General features: G+C 35.4%; 1 protein-coding gene and 1 pseudogene across 1 annotated transcript in view; both read right to left on the bottom strand.

The window, feature by feature from the left end:
- Ccdc73 (coiled-coil domain containing 73) overlaps positions 1-20,411 on the bottom strand; it is a 120,754-nt gene that overhangs the window by 90,600 nt on the left and 9,743 nt on the right. Inside the window, exon 2 of the mRNA XM_026404255.2 lies at positions 9,126-9,197. Coding sequence (XP_026260040.2) covers positions 9,126-9,197 — 72 coding nt within the window. The remainder of the gene's footprint in view (positions 1-9,125; positions 9,198-20,411) is intronic.
- On the bottom strand, positions 4,445-7,510 carry LOC144254678 (E3 ubiquitin-protein ligase Hakai pseudogene; annotated as a pseudogene).

Genomic DNA, 20,411 nt, shown 5'->3' with positions numbered 1-20,411 from the left:
TGGGGTTAGGTTGGGTGGTGGCATTGGGTGGTGTGTTCAGAGATGCAGCTCTGTGGTGAGCAGTGTTGTGGCTGGCAGCTATCTCTAGTCCCTATCCTATGTCTCCAGGTGAAAGCTACCACATGTAGGGGACTATGGAAGTGATTTCAGTGTCCCAAGATGAAAGCAACTGGGGGAGCCTCACATTGGTAGATGAGGTCCACAAGGGAGTGGCGCTGGAGGTCTCACGTGTAGACAGTGGCTGGGTATCCTGTGTGGGAGAAGCAGTGGGATTCCTGCATGGGTGTAGCTGTTGGGGGTTCTCTAGTAACTTGCAGAGAAACAGTATTCCCACTACTAGAATCTTAGTCACAAAACAACACAAAATCCATCCTCCTTCTAGCCTGCCATCTTGGATTACCAGAAAACAGGTTTTAAATGTTTTTATGTCTTAATGGAGAAAAAAAGTCAAATACGCTAACGTAGTGATATAAAACAAATTGCCTGGCAAACTTTCTTTCAAGAAATATTTTGATAATCAGTGAATTACTAGAGAAAATCTCTCTCTTAGCTCTTTCTTATAAATGTTGCTGATAGAGAAAATGTGTTTTTAAAAAAAGAAGAAGAAGAAGAAGAAGAAGAAGAAGAAGTAGTAGTAGTAGTAGTAGTAGTAGTAGTAGTAGTAGTAATCTGCTGCTCTTCATCTGCTATCCAAAGGCAAAATGACAATCTAGTCTCTTGAGCAATGACTGTGGTACAAACTGATCTATTAGAAACCCTCCCTAAATTGAAGTTTAATCTCATTTGTGAATAGGTCATTTTTTAAAGAAAAATGGGAAAAATATCAGACAGGACACAGCACAGCAGTCTCAACTGACCTATCTTATGACTCCTTACCAGAATTAAAATCCGTCCAGATGACAGAACTTTCAGCAAAAGCTTGCCAAATGTCAAGAGGTAAGTGAGTTAACATTAACAGCAGTTATGCCTTTGGAGAAGCCCATGCTTTTGGACAGAATTAGGGTTTCCAACCTCAGTAGGAATCCCAATTTCAAATGGTCAACAATTTTCAGTGTTGTAATGCTTCTTGAGGAGGTGGCTATCGTAAATCTACACTTTCAAATAGCTAAAAAGAAAAAAAAAATCAAAAGAATAGCAATACTTCAAACCATCTGAAAATTGTATAAAATTTAAATTTCAGTGCCATAAATAGTGTTATTGGAATACAGACTCATTTATTCTTTTTTTTTTTTTTTTTTTTGGAGCCAGGGCAGGGTACCAGGGATTGAACTCAGGAGCACTCAACCACTGAGCCACATCCCCAGCCCAATTTTGTACTTTATATTAGAGACAGGGTCTCACTGAGTTGCTTAGCGCCTTGCTGTGGCTGATGCTGGCTTTGAACTCATGATCCGCTTGTCTCAGCCTCCCGTGCTGCTGGGATTACAGGTGTGTGCCACCACGCCCAGCTGACACATTCATTCTTTTAAATACTGAACATGGCTGCTTTCACACTGTAACAACAGAGTTAAGTGGCTATGAAAGAGATCACAGGGTCCACAAAAGCTGAAATATCTACCATAGGCTCTTTACAGAAAAAGCTTGCTGACACCGAATTCAGATAATCAGATTGCAATGCCTAGTTTTGCAGGGTTTTGTTCTTTATTTTCCCAAATGTTTTATTTCCTCTTTGGTAACAATTTAAAACCTTAAATAAGTAAACATATTATTTCTTAATCATGATATTTCCAAAGTCCTTATCATTAATATTGCTCTCTATTCTTGGCCACTCTGTGATATGAGTCTAATAACAGACTGAAATTTGTTTGTGATTGGGGATATCCTTTGTCCTCTTGCTTTTACTTGGATATTCTTGGCTGCTGACTTAGGAAAATTCTACGTAGTCTAATAATATTTTTTTCTCACCATTTTTCCATATTGGTATATTCAAATGTGTGACTTCTAGAGTCTTAAATACTATTGTACAGACACTGTCCTATCAAAAGATCACTTAAGAAAAGAGGGAAAATGTACAAATATACATAATATAAACAACTACTATAACATGGAGTAACATAGAGCATGGATGTCAGGTGGGTTCCCTGTCTTAAAAATTCAAAGAATGAAATCCATGGACAAAAGGGTAAAAGTAAAGGAACAGGATTTACTAGAGCAATATAAAGAAAGAAAGCAGAATTCCCAAAGAGGGAGGGGTGCCAAGAGAGGGGTGCCAATGGATGTCTGTTGTCTAGGGATTTTTATGGGCTTGATCTGTCCATGTAGGTGATTGGTGGAATATAGGATTTAGAAAGGGGGCCAATCAACTATTTTGCCTTCTTCAGCAAATATGGAGAATTTGACAGATTCATTACAGAAGTATAAGAAAACTGTTGGTTTTGAATATTGATCTTGTACTTTGCTGAATTTGTTTATCAGATGTAGAGGTCTTTTGGAGTTTTTCAAGTTTTCTAGGTATAGAATCACGTTATCAGCAATGGAGATAGTTTCACTTCTTTTCCTATTTGTATCCCTTTAATTTCCTTCTCTTGACTGGTTGCTAGAGTTTCAAAAACTATACTGAATAGGAGTGGTAAGAGTAAACATCCTTATCTTGTTCCTGATTAGAGGAAATGCTTTCAATTTTTCATCTATTCAGTATAATGCTGACTTTTGTTTAACATACATAGTCTTTATGATGTTAAGTCCTTCTATTCACAGTTTCTCCAGTGTTTTTAACATGACTAGATGCTAAATTTTTGTCAAAGGACTTTTCTGCATCTATTGAGATGATCATATGATTTTTGTCCTTGATTCTGTTTATGCAATGAATTACATTTATTGACTTATTAATTTAAACTAACCATACATCTCTGGGATGGTTCCAACTTGGTCATGCTATATAATCTTTTTTATGTGTTTTTTAATGTGGTTTGCTAATACTTGATTAAAAATTTTGCATCTTGTTCATGAGAGATATTGGTAGTTCTCCTTCTTTGATGTCTCTTTTTCTGATTTTAGTGTCAGGGTAATACTGGCTTCATAGAATTAGTTTAGGAGTGTTCCCTTCCTTCTTAATGGAATATTTTGAGGAGGACTGCAGTTAGTTCTTCTTTAAAGGTCTGTTAGAACTCAGCTGAGAATACATCTATCTGGTCATGGACTCTGCTTTGTTGGAAGGCTTTTAATTACTGCTTTGATCTCATTGCTTGAAATTGGTCTGTTTCCATTTTCTATATCAATATGGGTAGGTCATATGCGTCTAGAAATTTGTCGATATATTCTAGCTTTTCTAATTTGTTAAAACTTAAGTTTTCAAAATAGTCTGTAATAATCCTCTGGATTTCAGTAGTGTCTGTGGTGATATCTCCTTTTTCATCTCCAGTTTTGTTGATTTGGGTCTTCTCTCTCATTCTTTTGGTTAGTTTTGCTAGGGGGCTATCAATCTTGTTTATCATTCCTAAAACCAACTTTTGGTACATTGATTCTTTGTATTGTTTTTTTATTCTCCATTTTATTAAGCTTTGATCTTAAAATTATTCCATCTTCTACTGGTTTTGGAAATAGTTTTTTCTTGTTTGCTAGGGCCTTGAGATGGAGCATTAAATTGTTTATTTGCTTATTTGGGGTCTTTTTGAGGTTTTTTATTTTAATGTGGGAATTTAATGCTATAAACTTACCTCTCCCTACCATCTTCAGAGTATCCCAGAGGTTTTGGTATATTATATCACTGCTCCCAATTTTAGAAATTTTCAAATTTCTCTTCTCATTTCTTTGATGAGCCATTAATCATTTAAAAGAGTATTGTTCAATCTCCATATGTTTTTGTGGTTTATATATGTTTTCTTGATGTTGATTTCTAATTTTGATCCATTATAATCTAATAAGATACAAGGAATATCAATTTTTTATATTTGCTAAGACTTGCTTTGTGTCCTAAAATATGGTTTATTTTGGAAAAGACTTCATGATCTGCTAAGGAGAAAGCATACTCAGCTGTTGTTGGGAGAAATATTCTCCCAAAAATATATGTCAATTAGGTCCATTTGACTTATAGTATCATTTAGGTCAAAAGGTCTTTATTGATTTCATTTGTGGATGTACCACAAGTTAAACATTGAGTTTAACTAAAGCAATACTTTTGAAAGTGAAACAATGAAAAAAAAATTTCAGTTTTTTTTCTATTTTTTTTTTAACAAATGTTCTGGGTCAGTTAGTTTATCCACCTAGGGAACAAAGTTGTTAAAATATAGCTGTGCTGAACTGAGCCACTTATCTGTACTACATAGTACTTGAAATCAATCCTAAAGTCAAGATATAAAACCCTTTTGAGAGACAAGACCCAATGTGTTTTATAGCTACCTCACTTAGAGGTAGTTTTCTTTCCCAAAACAATCAAAACTTAATTTAAAATTTGACTCTACATAAGTTTTATTCCTCCTTCTATCTTCAGTTCAAAATACTAGTATCATTGGTAATAAGGTTTATATCTTGTCTGATCTGGATGATGTGGTCCAGGAAGTGGGGTTTGAGAAGGCAGATACTGAATTCATGAAGGAGGAGGTGGCTCTCTTTGTGCAGGACATATACCAGGACTCGTTTCCTCTAGTTCTGCAAATGGAGGGCTCAGAGTTCCTTGATCTTCAGTAAACTGGAGTAAAGGATTAGAATTATAATGGTGAGGATGGGTGCAGTTACATTGGAACACAATGTTGAGGTGGGGGAGTGTCTGGAGGAGGATAATTTCATATATGTTGGCATCTAGGCAATGATATATGCGGGGACAGGGGATTATTGGTGGTGGAGCAGAGGTCACTGGTGAAGGTAGAGCCTGGCTAAATACCAAATACCTGGGGAAGATGTGGCACTGGATGGCTTATTGGTGGTTGAGGAGGTAGAAGTGGTAAATAATGTTGCTGTGGAGGCATAATATGGTGAGGATGTGTTTTAGTCAAGTTTTTCACTGCTGTGGCTTAAAAGACCTGACAAGAACAATTTTAGAGGAGGAAAAGTTTTGGGGAGGTCTCACAGTCTCAGAGGCCTCTGTACATTGACAGCCAGCTCCATTTGTCAGGGTTTAGGATAAGGCAGGACAGTATGGCAGAATGTGGTACAGAGAAGCAGTTGATCAGTAACTAGAGAGAGAAATTCCACTTGCCAAATACAAAATATATACCCCAAAGGCATGCTCCCAATGACCCATGTCCTCCAGCCACACTCTACCACTTCAGTTACCAGTTAATCCCTATCAGAGGATTAATTCACAGATTGGGTTAAGGCTCTCATAACCCAATAATTGCTTCTCTAAACCTTCTTGCATTTTTTCACACATGAGCTTTTGGGGGACACCCCACATCCAAACCATAACAGGATGCCATACCACTGGTTGACCCTGGATAGTCAGGATGATAGTGAGCAGGTACTATCTGGAGGTGGTGATTCTATAGCATCTGAATTTGAGTCATCCTGAATAGGAACAGTTATTAAAATGTTGTGTTTTCTTATTGAAATGCAAAAGATTTTCTTACTGACTGAATGAGGTGGAGGTATAAGTTCCAGAAAAGGTATCCAGGAAAATCTTTGATGCTTTCCCAACAGTTTGCTCCCTTTACAGTCATACCTTTCTTCTTAATCAAATTATAATTATAATTAAATCCTTGCTGATCATCAGATGGAGCCTTTTTAGGCATCCTGTTTATAGTCCTTTGTGTTTGAGATACAAGTTTGACTTTTTTCCCTTGTTTGGAGATAATTCAAATATAGGAATTCATCTGCAAACATCAAGACCATCCAATGATTCAGAACTATTAGTACTTTGTAACTCATTGTCAGTGTGATTCACGATTCAGCTCCCACTGTGGGTTTTTCTAAGCCATCTTTTTGAAATCTTTCTCTGATTTTGCTGTAGGAGTAGATTCCAAGGGTGAGTCTCTATGGTGTAGACTTGTAGTATACCAGATGCTTCCCAGCCCCTCTCAGAAAAGGGGAAGACAAGCAATAGCAAACATAGTAGTGATCAACATCAGCATTAGAATAACTTTCCTCTGATGCTTTCTACAAGATATACACCATTAATTACCAAAAGAAATGGTGGGGTTACTATTTAATAACAGCAAAAACAACAAATAACTGTGAACTAGATCTAGCATTAAAGTACAAATCAAGTGTCAACTATGCCCTCCCTGGTACTAACAACTGCAACAACATGAAAACTGGGGGTAGTAATTATGTAAACTAAATTGTTCTTAAATATAGTAAAATTACAGTTAATTAAGAGAAAAGAAAATAGTATATGAAGGTAAAATAAAGTTTAAAATATTCAAAAGATACAAAGATACAACAGGGACAGGTAACAAGTAATGGCTATAAAAAAGGGGGAGTAAAAAATAAAAGAAAAAGAATAAATAACAAGATAAAGAAATAGCTAATTTGGCTATTGAAGGGGAAAGAGAGGAGAGAAGGAGTAATATGAAAAAAAAGGGCCAAAACAAAATGTCAATCCAAAACACATAAACAAACAAAAATAAAACCCCTCCTCCTCTAAAGTCAAAACAAGTCAAAATAACAAATAGTTGAGAAAAGAAAAGATTTTTTTTTAAAAAAAGAAAAGCTCAGGCTAGGCCTGTAGCTTAGTGGCAGAGCATTTGCCTAGCATGTGCAAGGCACTGGGTTCAATCCTTAGCACCATATAAAATAAAATAAAGGCATTCTGTCCATTTACAACTACAAAAAAAAAATCTAAAAAATCTGGGGGTATAACTCAGTGGCAGAGCACTTGCCTAGCAGGTGTAAGGCCCTGGGTCTGAGAGGAGGAGGAAAAGGAGAAGGAGAAGGAAGAGGAAGAAGAGGAGAAATGTGGAGAGTAGATGAGTCCCCAGTCATCAGCTGGTCATCAGCTGTTCCTATAGCATCAGCAAAAGCCAAGCCTGGGAAACATTCCTGGGTGCGGCAGAATGTTCCTACCACTGCAACAGTAGGATAGCTGCAAAAAATGTTCCTAGCTCTGTAACTTTTTAGTACACAAAGAGCTTCTGACAACTCACAAGCCTTGAACAATCCACAATGCCCCTATAGTTTAACTTTCTGATTATGATACCCTATACAATAAACTTGTGGCGCTAGTTTTGGGTCACTGTTCCTCCATCAAAGTGAAGTGTCTCACCTGGCCCCAGCTTTGCTTAAAATGTCTTTGTGTTTTCTTAGTGTTTTTCTTCATCTCCAGTCACCCCTACTCAAGATTCCTTTATGGATGCTGCATGGGTCACAGCAAAGAAAGAAGGAAAAAAAAAGATAAAAATGAAGAGAAAAAAATGAATATATTTATGTATGTGTGTTCATGAGCCAAACAACACAGCAAGAACACATATACCCACACATACACACACACTCACATTTGATAGAAAAATGAAGGAAAATTTTAAAAATATATACATTTTAAAGTGAAATAAAATAAATCTTAATGAAAAGTGCAGGGATTTTCACCACTGAGGTGGTCAAAATTATTGACAAAATGCATGTTCACTGCGTATGCCATACTGGGACAAAAAGAGTCCCAACTTTTGTCTCTAACTCTATGATTCTGATATGGAGATCTGGTTCATTTCCTGTGTACCCACCTCCCTTGGAAGCAGTATGAATTCTCACTGCTTGAATCCCTAGCTATGGAGCAACTGGAAATTGCTCCCCTCCTCTATTCCACCATCTTTGTCTAATACTATTTATTGAATAATCTATTCATCCTTATTGACTTGAAAGCCATCTTTATCATTCATTAAATTATTTTATGTATCTATATTTATGTATACTATTAGTTCCACTGAATAATTATTCACATTAATAACCAAGCTATTTTAATTATTATAGCTTTATAATGTGCTTATAAAGTATGTGTAAGGCCCTGGGTCTCTTCTTTTTCAAAACTTTCCCAGTCATTCTTGTATGTTTATTTCTACATAAACCTTAGAATCAACATGTTCAGGGAACTTAAGCTCCCTGAACATGCTGTTGGTATTTTAAATTGGATGGTATTAAACCACTGGTTAAATTAGAAATTCTGATTATTTTTATACCGTTGATTCTTCCTATACAAAAACAAGATAAAGCCAGGTGTGGGCTGGGGTTGTGGCACAACAGTAGAGTGTTCGCCTAACACATGTGAGGCCCTGGATTCGATCCTCAGCACCACATATAAATAAATAAAATAAAGGTACTGTGTCCACCTACAACTACAAAAAAAGTATTAAAAAAAAAAGTCAGGTGTGATGGCTCACGCCTATAACAGTCCCAGCTACTCAGAAGGCTGGGGTAGTAGGGTCATTTGAGCCCAGGAGTTTAAGACCAGCTTGAAAATACAGTGAGACCTTCCAATCTCAAAACAAACAAAACAAAAATAAAAATCAGAAACAAGATATAACTTTACATTTTGAAATGTGCTTTGAGCTTTGATTTGTACTTAGTATTTACCTGTGCTTTCTAGCCATATTCAGGCCTATTACAAACCTGTCTCTCATTTAATCTGACTCTGATTTTTCTTTGATATTCCGATATAATCTTGAGTCTGTCTAGTCTCACAATTTGAATCATTTTTAGTTAGTTTTAATCTCTATCATCTGAATTATGATTCTTATATATTAACTGTAAGTTCCTGTTTCAATTCTGCCAAATGAAAAGGAGAAGGATCATCAACATTAAGCTTTCACTTTTTTAGCTTTAAGATTACATGGAGGGAAAGGCATAAGAAGCACTATCATAAAGCTAGATAGAAAAACCAGAGCTGATGTTATTTTTGCCTATTTGGTTACATTATGTAAAAACATCCCAGGGAAAATATTGCACTAATTCCAAAGTTTCACTGATTTCAAAATACTCTTATTCTCCTATAGTATGTTTCTCAAGTGTAAAATAATATATAGAAATTTTCAGTTATCCTCAATGTTATAATACCAAAAGCCTAAACAAAAATTTTATCCTATTTTCTGGAAGTCCATTTGTCACCAACAGTTTTACTTGGAATTTTCTTGAGATTTTGTTTCAAATAATGTACTACCCCTGAATATGTTTAGGAAATTTAAAAATTAATTCTGTAATATAGATTAGAATACATTTTAAACAGATGTTAAAAGTGCTAATCTGAGGGGGGAAATACTTACCTTTTGCCATTTAAGTTCTTGTGTCTCCACAATAATTTTACCAATCTGCTCTTCATATTTAGTTTCTGCTTCCTAAGTAAAAAAGAAAATGTTATGAAAATTAGAACTTTCAGACATTTAATTTTACCTCTTTCCAGAGAAACAGAAATGGTATCCTCTCACACAATTAGAACAGAGTTGGACAAATTCCAAATTATTTGAACAAATCCATCAGCAAATTGAGGTTGCAGATCAATCAAATAACCCAAAATCTGAGCAGAGACAGGTACCTGTAGGGAGGAGTACAATCCCAGCATTTGCTTACCTGGGAAACAAGCCACTGAGTACTGGTAAGAAAAGTTAGCTAAAAGTCCTTAATAAATTTCTAACAGCAGAATGTGGGCTACTGTAAGAATATAAATCCCCTGATGGCCTTTGAAATAGGGAGGCTTGTACCTTCTGATAGGCTTTTCTTGAAGAAACCCACTAGGGTGTTATAGGGAAGACTAGGAAGAATCCTGAGAAAGCTCTTCCCTGTGATAATGATTATGAAGGAGAAGAGCAGTCACAAGCCATCTTTCCTATTTCCTCTACACACCAAATTTCTTGATCACAAGGACAAGGGGAAGAGAAATGAAAACTACACCCAAGTAAACAAGTGGAAACCATGTGCAGTTAACAAAGAGAACCAACAGTCACTACTGAAAACTACTTAAATAGGCCTGCCTTCCTTATCTCCTTTAAGAAATGAAAGCCTTAATCTACAAGGGGAAGGCCAATAATGATCACAACCTCAGAGCACCTGTGGAAACCCACTGCAGTTGGGAGGACTGAGAAAACAACAGCTGTATCACTAGAGGGGCAGAAATGCATGCTAAAGGAAGGATCAGAACACTTGTGAAGGCTTCATTCTGAAAATCATATTACCTAAGAGTCAGGCTTACTGAGAATATTTAAAAAGTCCCCTTCCTCCCACCTGTTGCCACCCACCACCACACTAATAAGTATTAATTTTAAAACATTCAGATGGGGTAGCTGCAATGACAGATTCTCTCTAAACGGAAAACCAAAAGTCAAGTGGAGACATACAAAGCCAAGTAGGAAGCAGTTATTTAGAAACACCTTCTGTTTTTTTTTTTCAAAATAACGTAATACTCTTGAATTAACCTACATCATAAACATAAGACATCACTAGAGAAATCAGAAACTTCTAATGAAAATCTCAACTGCCTGGTTGACTGTTGAAGATGTGCCTCAACAAACACATAGAGCCCTTATGCAAAGACTAGGTGGGTTTTTATTGTTGTTTTATTTTCCTTTTGGCGCTAGGTGTTTAGGAAATCTCTGTCACATCATTACTTGATCATGAAACTAACAGAACAGCAATTTTACTGGCCACACACAAAGACTACAGACTTTACCAATAGTTCAGAAAAGTCACCAAACAAAACATAAGCCGGGCTGGGGCTGTAGCTCAGTGGCAGAGCACTTGCCTATCATTCAATCCTCGCCAACACATAAAAAAATAAATAAATAAAGGTGTGTGTTCATCTACAAATACATATATATATATATATATATATATATATATATATAAATTCTAGAAAGGGGGAAGAATTGTTTTTCAGAGTTGATGCATATCTAAAACATAGTTTTCAACAGAAAATCACTAAACATGCAAAGAACTTATATGACCCACACATGGGAAAAAAAGTTAACAGAACCTCCCCACAAGGAAGACAAGTCATTGGACTTACTACCCAAAGACTTTAAACCAACTATTCTAAATATGCTCAAAGAACTAACAGAAACAATGTTCTAAAATACTAAAGTCATATCATCTCACTCCAGTCAGAATGGCAGCTATTATGCATATAAACAACAATAAGTGTTGGTGAGGATGTGGGGAAAAAGGTACACTCATACATTGCTGGTGGGACTGCAAATTGGTACAGCCAATATGGAAAGCAGTATGGAGATTCCTTGGAAATCTGGGAATGGAACCACCATTTGACCCAGCTAGCCCTCCCTCTCCTCAGTCTATACCCAAAGGACTTAAAAACAGCATACTCCAGGGACACAGCCACATCAATATTTATAGCAGCACAATTCATAATAGCTAAACTGTGGAGCCAACCTAGATGCCCCTCAGTGAATGAAAGGATAAAAAAAGTGTGGCATATATACACAATGGAATTTTACTCAGCAATAAAAGGGAATGAAATCATGGCATTTGCAGGTAAATGGATGACATTGGAGAAGATAATGCTAAGTGAAGTTAGCCAATCTCAAAAAAGCAAATGCCAAATGTTTTCTCTGATATAAGGAGGCTGATTCATAGTGGGGTAGGGAGGAGGAGCATGGGAGGAATAGATGAACTCTAGATAGGGCAGAGGGGTGGGAGGGAAAGGGAGGGGGCAGGGGGTTAGCAGGGATGGTGGAATATGATAGACATCATTATCCAAAGTACAAAGACATGAATTGGTGTCAACATATTTTTTTGAGAGAGAGAGAGAGAGAGAGAGAGAGAGAGAGAGAGAGAGAAAGAGAGAATTTTTTAATATTTATTTTTTAGTTTTTGGTGGACACAACATCTTTATTTTATTTTTATGTGGTGCTGAGGATGGAACCCAGTGCCCCACGCATGCCAGGTCATGCATGCCAGGTCACATGCGCTACTGCTTGAGTCACATCCCCAGCCACAACATACTTTATATACAAACAGAGATATGAAAAATTGTGCTGTATATGTGTAATAAGAATTGTAATGCATTCCGCTGTCATTTATTTTTTTTAAATCAATGAAAAAAAGAAGGTAACGGAAGTTTATACTAATAAATTTGACAACTCACAGAAATAGACCAATATTTCAAAAACCACCACTTATATGGAATTTCAAGACAATCAAAACTGAGTGTGAAAAAATTATCAAAAGAATGATTGCCTCTTGGGGATAGGAAGTGGAATTTGCCTAAGAAGAGGCATGGGGGAACTTTCTGGGTTTATGGAACATACCTTTTTTTTTCTAATACGAAGCCATATTTTATTCCATTTCAGACCCTTAGAAACAATTTAGTAACTTGTTCTTGAAATACATAATACAACAGAACCAGCAATGAACTTGTTTAATTTGTTCTTTTTATTTATACATGACAGTAGAACATATTTGACATATCATACTTAACTGTAGTCTAATTTCCCATTCTGTGGTTGTACATGTTGTGAAGTTTCATTGGTCATGTGAATACATGATCAATGAAATATGACCATATATGAGCACAGGAAAGTTATGTCTGATTCATTCTACTGTCTTTCCCATTCCCATCCTCTCTCCCTTCCCCCCATTACTCCCTATCCAATCCAGTGAACCTCTATTCCTCACCCTTCCACAGCCTATTGTGAGTCAGCATCTGCATATCAGAGAGAACATTCCTCCAGTTCCATCCACTTACTGGCAAATGCCATAATTTCATTCTTCTTTATACCTGAGTAATATTCTATTATGTATATGTTCATTTTCTTTACCCTTTCATCTACTGAAGGCACCTTAGCTATTGTGAGTTGAGCTGTTATGAACATTGATGTGACCACATCACTATAGTATGCTGATTTTAAGTCTTTTGTGTATATGCCAAGGAGTGGATAACTGGGTCAAATGGTGGTTCCATTCAAATTTGTCTGAGGAATCTCCATACTACTTTCCAGAGTGGTTTCACCAATTTACAATATCACCAGCAATGTATGAGTGTACCTTTTTCCCTACATTCTTGTCAACATTTACTGTAACTTGTATTCTTGATAATTGCCATTATCATTGGAGTAAGATGAAATTTCAGTGTAGTATTAATTGCATTTCTCTAACTGCTAGAGATGTTGAACATTTTTTCATATATATTTGTTGGCCATTCATATTTCTTCTTCTGTGAAGTGCCTGTTCATTTCTTTTGCCCATTTATCAACTGTGTCTGATGTTAAGTTTTTTAAGTTCTTTATATATCCTGGAGATTAATGCACTATCTGAGGTACAGGTGGCAAAGATTTTTTCCCATTCTATAGGCTCTCTCTTCATGTTCTTGATTGTTTGTGGAAATATATCTTGATAAGGGTTTGCAATATACAAGTATAGGCAACTGTCAAAATAGCTAAGATCTGTACATTTTGTTGTTTATAATATTTAGTATGAAGAAAAAAGCTGTGAATAATTGGTGAAATGTGCTTAATGATAGGCATTTTGAAGTATTTCGTAGGAAATGTACTGGTGCCTGCACTTTACTTTGAAATTATCAAAGAATAAAATTTAAAAAGGATAGTTAGGGGGCTGGGGTTGGGGCTCAGAGGTAGGGGGCTCACCTAGCACGTGTGAGGCACTGGGTTTGATCCTCAGCACAACATAAAAATAAATAAAAAATGAAGGTATTGTGTCCATCTACAACTAAAAAAAATTTTAAATTTTGTTATAAAATTTAAAATTTTTTAAAAATTTAAATTTCATAAAATGAGAAAAAATCCAAGAATAATAATAGATTAAATGTGTTTTTTAATGAAATATTTTCCTTGTGACTCTCTTATGTGTTCTTTGCTTGCTCCACATATACACACTTGTAAGCACACACTTATGCTGTGTTACTCAAAGACTTTGCTGAAAATTGTCTCATTTAAAATGGTTTCAGAAACAAGTAACAACAAAACCTAATTCACAGGGGCTTATAAGAGTGAAAAGGAAACTAAAGATAGGTTACTTCAATAATTGACTCAATATCATCAAGAGCTATGATCCTATCTTTCTATGATTACATTTTCATCTTTCTATTTTTTTCATTATGAAAGTGATTTTCCTTAGGCTTTCCACCCCTCATTGTTGCAGAATGGCTACCAAAACTGTAGACATTAAGGGGGAAAAAAGGAGAATAACGAGCAGTCAAAAAAGTATATTCTCTCTTAATAAAAAGATAATGAAATCTTTCCCCAAAGCTTCCCAAACCCCAATGCACAACCACTCCATAACTGAATTACATGCCAACTCCTAAGTTGGCAAGCAGACTGTCATTGAACCATCATTAAGTAACTAAAACCAGTGAGGGTTTATCTGATTCACACTGGTGAGAGATGAAACCAAAGACACAATTGGGGTTCCTTCAACATAGGAAGAGGAAGCAAATAAATGCACAACTAACTGTATGCTACATGATAAATACAGTGAGGAGAGATAAGAATCCCTTGCAGTAATACTTTTCCATAATAAAAACAAATTGGCCAGGTGCAAGGATATGTTTCTGTGATCCAACTACTCGGAAGGCTGAGACAGAAAGCAGCCACATATAACATGCAGCCCTTCCCAAGGTGATTAGACTAGAAATGTGCAAGATACTAATACTGCTTTTATCCTGTAGGTCTGATAATACACTTCTTTCTTAGAATCTATGGGTTTAAGATCTTACCATAATCTAGATATTGCCCTAACCAGTTTTTATGTATTGATTAATCTGGGATATAATTTTATAAGATAGGTATTTTTACCATGTTTATTAGAACATTATATTTAGACATAGTTATATGGATTCCTTTTGATATAATTATACATAGTAGGAATTTGATTTCAATTCCCATTCCCCTCCTCTTTCTTCCACTTCTCCCTCCCCCCTTGATCTCTCCTCTACTCTACTGATCTTCCTTTCACTCCTTTATTTATTGATTGATTGGTACTTTATACATACACATAAAGGAGATAGTCCCTTTGACACATTTATATACATATATATGTTAGATTCACTCCATATTTCCTTACCGTTCCCTCTTTATTCCCTCCCATTCTCCTACTTCTAACTTCATGAAATCTGATCCCCCTCCCACACTGCCTTCTTTCACTTATTTTGTTTTAGCTTCCACATATGGAAAAAAATTTCAACCCTTGACTTTCTGTCTTATTTCACTTAGCATGATTTTCTCCATTTCCATCCGTTTACCAGCAAATGACATTATTTTATTCTTCCTTATGGCTGAGTAAAACACCATTGTGTATATATACAACATATTCTTGATCCATTCATCTATTGCTGGGTGTCTGGGTTGATAATCTGCCTATTGTGAATTGTGCTACTATAAACATTGTAGTGGTTGTTATTGCTGTAATATGCCAATTTTAGTTCTTTTGGTTAAATACTGAGGAGGGGATAGCTGGGTCATATGGTGCTTCCATTCCCTAGTTTTTTGTTTTGTTTTTGTTTTTTTTTTTTTTTAGGAAATTCCACACTGCTTTCTTAAGTGGTTGTACTAATTTGCAGTCCCACCATCAATGTAGGAGTGTGCCTTTTCCCCTACATCCTCACCTGAATTTATTATTCATATTCTTGATAATTGTCATTATGACTAGAGTGAGATAAAATCTTAATGTAGTTTTGATTTGCACTTCCCTGGTTGCTAGAGATGTTGAACATTTTTTCATACATTTGTTGATAATTTGTGTTTCTTTTTCAGAAATTTCTGTTTATTTCTTTTGCTCTTTAATTGATTGGGTTATTTGGGTTTTGAGTTTGTTTGTTTGCATTGAGATTTTATACTTCTTTTTTTCTCACATTTTTATTGGTACATTATAGTTGTACATACTGATGAGATTTGTACATGCACACAATTGAGTTCTCTAAACATTCAGAGGATGAGCTGGCAAAAAATTTCTCTCATTCTGTAAATTCTCTCTTCACTCTCTTAATGGTTTCCTTTGCTGTGCAGAAGCTTTTTAATTTTATGACATCCCACTTACTGTTTCTTAGTTTTATTTCTTGAACTTTAGGGGTCTTCTGAGAAAGTCAGTGCCTGCATCTATATAATGGAGCATTGGCCCTATGTTTTCTTCTGGTGTTTTAAGGTTTCTGGTTTCTGGTTTCTTAGTTTATTTCCTAAGTTTGTTTGTTTGTTTGTTTGTTTTGGTTGTTGATAGACCTTTGTTTTATTCATTTATTTTTAAGTGGTGCTGAGGATAGAATCTAGTGTCTCTCACATGCTAGGCAAGCACTCTACCACTAAGCTACAACCCAAGCCCTAATTCCTAAGTTTTTGATCCATTTTGACTTGACTTTTGTGCAGGGCAAAAGATAGTGATCTAAAGTTCACTTTCTACATATAGATATCCAGTTTTCCCAGCACCACTTGTTTAAAATGCTGTCTTTTCTTCCAACACATGTTTTTGGCACCTTTGTCAAAACAAATGATTTATAATGGTCAAAATAAATGATTGTAAGCATGTATCTTTGTCTCTGTGTCTTCTGTTCTATCCCATTGGTCTTCATGTCTACTTAGATGCCAACACTTTTGCTGCTTTTGTTACTATAGTTCTATAGCTTTGTTACTATAGCTCTATAATTTGTAGGATAACCTACATCCCTGGGATGCAGCCCACTTTGTCATAGTGTAATATGTTTTTGAATGCAGTTTGCTAATATTTTATTAAAGATTTCTGTATCTATGTTCATTGGGAAGAGAGGTCTGTAGTTTTCTTTCCTAGATATCTCTTCATCTGGTTTTGGTATCACGGTTATACCAGCTTCATAGAATCTATTTTGGAGTGTTCCTTCCTTTTGCTTTAATGGAATAATTTGATAAAAATGATAATAGTTCTTCTTTAAAGGTGTGGTGTAGAACTCAGCTGATAATCCATCTGGACCTGGGCTTCTCTTTGTTGGTAGACTTTTAATTGCTTTTTCATTACTTGATATTTGTCTGTTTAGGTTTTATCTTCCTGGTTCAATTTGGGAAGGTGATATGTGTCTAGAAATTTATCCATGTTTTCATATTTTGTAATTTATTGTACTATAAAGTTTCAAAATAATTCCCATGATCCTCTGGATTTCAGAAGTATCTGTGATGATTTCTCTCCTTTTTCATCTCTAATTTTGTTGATTTGAGTCCTCTCTTTCTTTTGGTTAGACTGGCTAGGGGTTTAGCAATCTTATTTATCTTTTCAAAGAACCAACTCTATATTGCACTGATCCAGTGTATTGTTCTTTTATTCTCAATTTCATTAATTCTGTCATGATTCTCATGCTTTTCACTTCCTACCAATTCTGAGGTTAGTTCTTTTTTGAGGACTTGTGGTGGAACATGAGCTTATTTATCGGGATATCTACTTTTTTGATGTAGGCATTCAATGCAATAAATTTTTCCTCTTAGTACTGCTTCCATACCGTCTCAGGGATTTTGATAGTTTATCATTGTTTTCATTTGTTTCTAAGAATTTCTTGATTTCTTCTCTCATTTCATCTTGTATATATTATTCACTTAAGAGTATTGTTGAATCTTCATGTGTTTATATGGTTTCTATTATTTTTCCTGTTGTTAATTTCTAGTTTCATTCCATTGTGGGCCTATAGGAGGTATGGGATTGTATCTTTTTTGGGGTTGTTGTTTTTTTTTTTGGTATTTGCTAAGACTTTCATTGTCACCTAGAATATGGTCATTTTGGAGAAGGTTCCATGGGCTGCTGACAATAAGGTAATTCAGCTGTTTTATGGTGAAATGTTCTAGATGTCTATTTGGTCCATTTGATATATAGTATTATTTAGGTTGAATATATCTTTACTGATTTTATGCTTTGATGATCTGTCTATTGGTGACAGGGGTGTGTTGAAGTCACCCAGTATTATTATATTGGGGTCTATCTGGAATTTAATGTCAAGAAGTATTTTTTAATGTAATTGGCTGCACTAACATTTGGAGCACATATATTTACTATTGTTATATCTTCTTGGTGGAATGTTTCCTTTATCAGGATATAATCACCTTGTCTCTTTTGGTAAATTTTTGCTTGAAATCAACTCTTTCAAATATGAGAATAGCAACTTCAGCTTGTTTATGGACTCTGCATGAAATATTTTTTCCATTCTTTTACCTTTAGTCTGTGTCTATGATATGAGTCTCTTACAGATAGTATAAAGTTGCATCTTGTTTTTTTTTTTTAATCCATTCTGCTAATCTATGTCTTTTAATTGGGAGTTGAGACCATTTATATTCAGTATTATTACAGATATGTGTTTGTGGTTTACTTCCATTTTGATTTTTTGTTTTATTTAATTCTATCTTGATTCTTATTTAGAGATAATCAATCTTCTATTGCTCTTCATCTATTTGGAAGTTTTGAAATTTGTTTTTGGGTTCCTCTGTATGCAGTTTATCTTTTAGTTTATCCTTGTCATGGAAAGTTACTTACCCATCAAATATGAAGGAGAGCTTTTCTGGGTATAGCAATCCTGGTTTGCAACTGTTTTCTTTTAGAGCTTGGAATATTTCATTCCAAGCCTTCCTTGCTTTTAGTGTCTGATTTGAGTCAGATATGAATCTTATTGGTTTGCCTCTAAATATGATGTTTCTCTCTTGCAGTTTTCATCTTCTGTATTTGTTCTCTTGATTAATTCCTTCAATCATCTTTTAAATCACTGAACATTTTAATTATCAGTTTTTTATAATCAATTTTTTTAAATAATTTTTAATATTTTTTCCTTATTTTCTTTGTTAGACATTTTGATTATGATGTGCCTTGGAGAACTTCTCTTCTGATTAGGTCTACACAGGATCCTGTATACCTCATGTGTGTGGATGTCTATCTCTTTCTGATATGGGTAAAGTTTTTTTTTGTTTTTTTTGTACTGGGGACTGAACCCAGAAGCACTTGATAACTGAGCCACATCTCCAGCCCTATTGTGTACTTTATTTAGAGACAAGATCTCACTGAGTTGCTTAGCACCCTACTTTTGCTGAGGCTAGGTTTGAACTCTCAATCCTGTTACCTCAGCCTCTGGAGCCACTGGGATTACAGACATGAGCCACCACGCCTGACTGGGCAAAGCTTTTTTGTGACTATTTCATTGAAAATGTTCTTAATGCCTTTGCTTGTATCTCCATGTCCTCTTCTATCCCATTGATTCTCAGGTTCGGTCTCTAGGTGTTGTCCCAGAGTTCCTGTACATTCTGATGGTATTCTGTTTTGTTTTTCTTTACTGTATTCTATGCACTAAAATTCAGACTGAGGTCCTGTTTTTGTATGCTAAAGTTCTATTTTCTACAAAATCTGATGGAGATGCTGTCAAATAAATTTTAAATTTGATTCAGTGTGTCTTTCATTTCCGGGAGTCCTGATTGGTTTATATTCTACTTCTTTATTGAAACAAGATTTCATCTTCTGTATTTGTTGTCTTGATTCATTCCTTCAATCATCTTTTAAATCACTGAACATTTTAATTATCAGTTTTTTTATAATCAGTTTTTTTATAATTTTTCTCTGCAATTTCATCCTCTTTCATATCTGTGGGATCCTTTATATGGGAATTGTAAATTTTGGGGGGAGTTCTGTTTGCATGTTTTCTCATGTTTTCAGAGGTCCTGGACTTACATATCAATTAAGATGGATTTCCCCTCCTCTTGTATATGTGTCCTTACACGTGTAGTTCTTTTTTTATTCTAGGATTTCTGTTTTTGGTAAGAGTAGATATTGAGGGGTAGAACCTGAAGTTCCCCCTCTAGTTGTTCCACCTTGGGGCCTAGTTTTTGTCTTGTGGTTTTTGTCTCCCAAGTCTATGAACTAAAGTAATATTTAAGCTTACATAGGGCTAGATATGTGAGGGGTGAGATTCACTGTTGTTTAGCTGATCTCTTTGCCTGTTTCCTCATGTTTTCAGAGGTCCTGGACTTACATATCAATTAAGATGTGAGGGGTGAGATTCACTGTTGCTTAGCTAAGTTGTGTTTCTCAGCATCAGGATCTCTACTCTGTGATCTTGAAGTGTCCCAATCACTTGAAGACCCTCTTAGATTGGGGACAGGGAGCCAGAAGTAGCACTAATGTCAGTCCTGTACAGATATATAGTTTTGAGATAAATGCCTACTTTGTCATCTATTATACTGTCACCTCACTGAGAAGCCATTTTCCTGCTTTTAAGTCCAGTGTTGAGGAACTGTTGGAATGTCCATCCTTCCTCTAGTCTTCCATCTTTCCCCTCCTTACTGTGTTTATTTTATAGATGAGAAAACTGAGGTAACAAAAGGATAAATAATTTGCCTAAAATCATACAGCAGGTAAACAGTTGAATCAGTTTTGAACCCATATTATCTGTCTCCAGAGTCTCTTAAACACTGAAATATATTATCTTTAAGAAATTATAAATTCTGTAGAGCAGTATGATTTGTTATGATACACTCCATTCCTATAAAAACTTCAGAATTCAATTTTCACATCCCAAAAAAGAAAATTATTCAAAAATTTACCTATGTTAAATATGTGAGTATATTCTGGTTTTTGATAAAACATATTTCAAGTTTAAA

The sequence above is a fragment of the Urocitellus parryii genome, chromosome 4 (genome assembly GCF_045843805.1).
Source record: "Urocitellus parryii isolate mUroPar1 chromosome 4, mUroPar1.hap1, whole genome shotgun sequence".
NCBI classification, from domain to species: Eukaryota; Metazoa; Chordata; class Mammalia; order Rodentia; family Sciuridae; genus Urocitellus; species Urocitellus parryii.
This window is presented reverse-complemented; position numbering and strand designations above follow the sequence as displayed.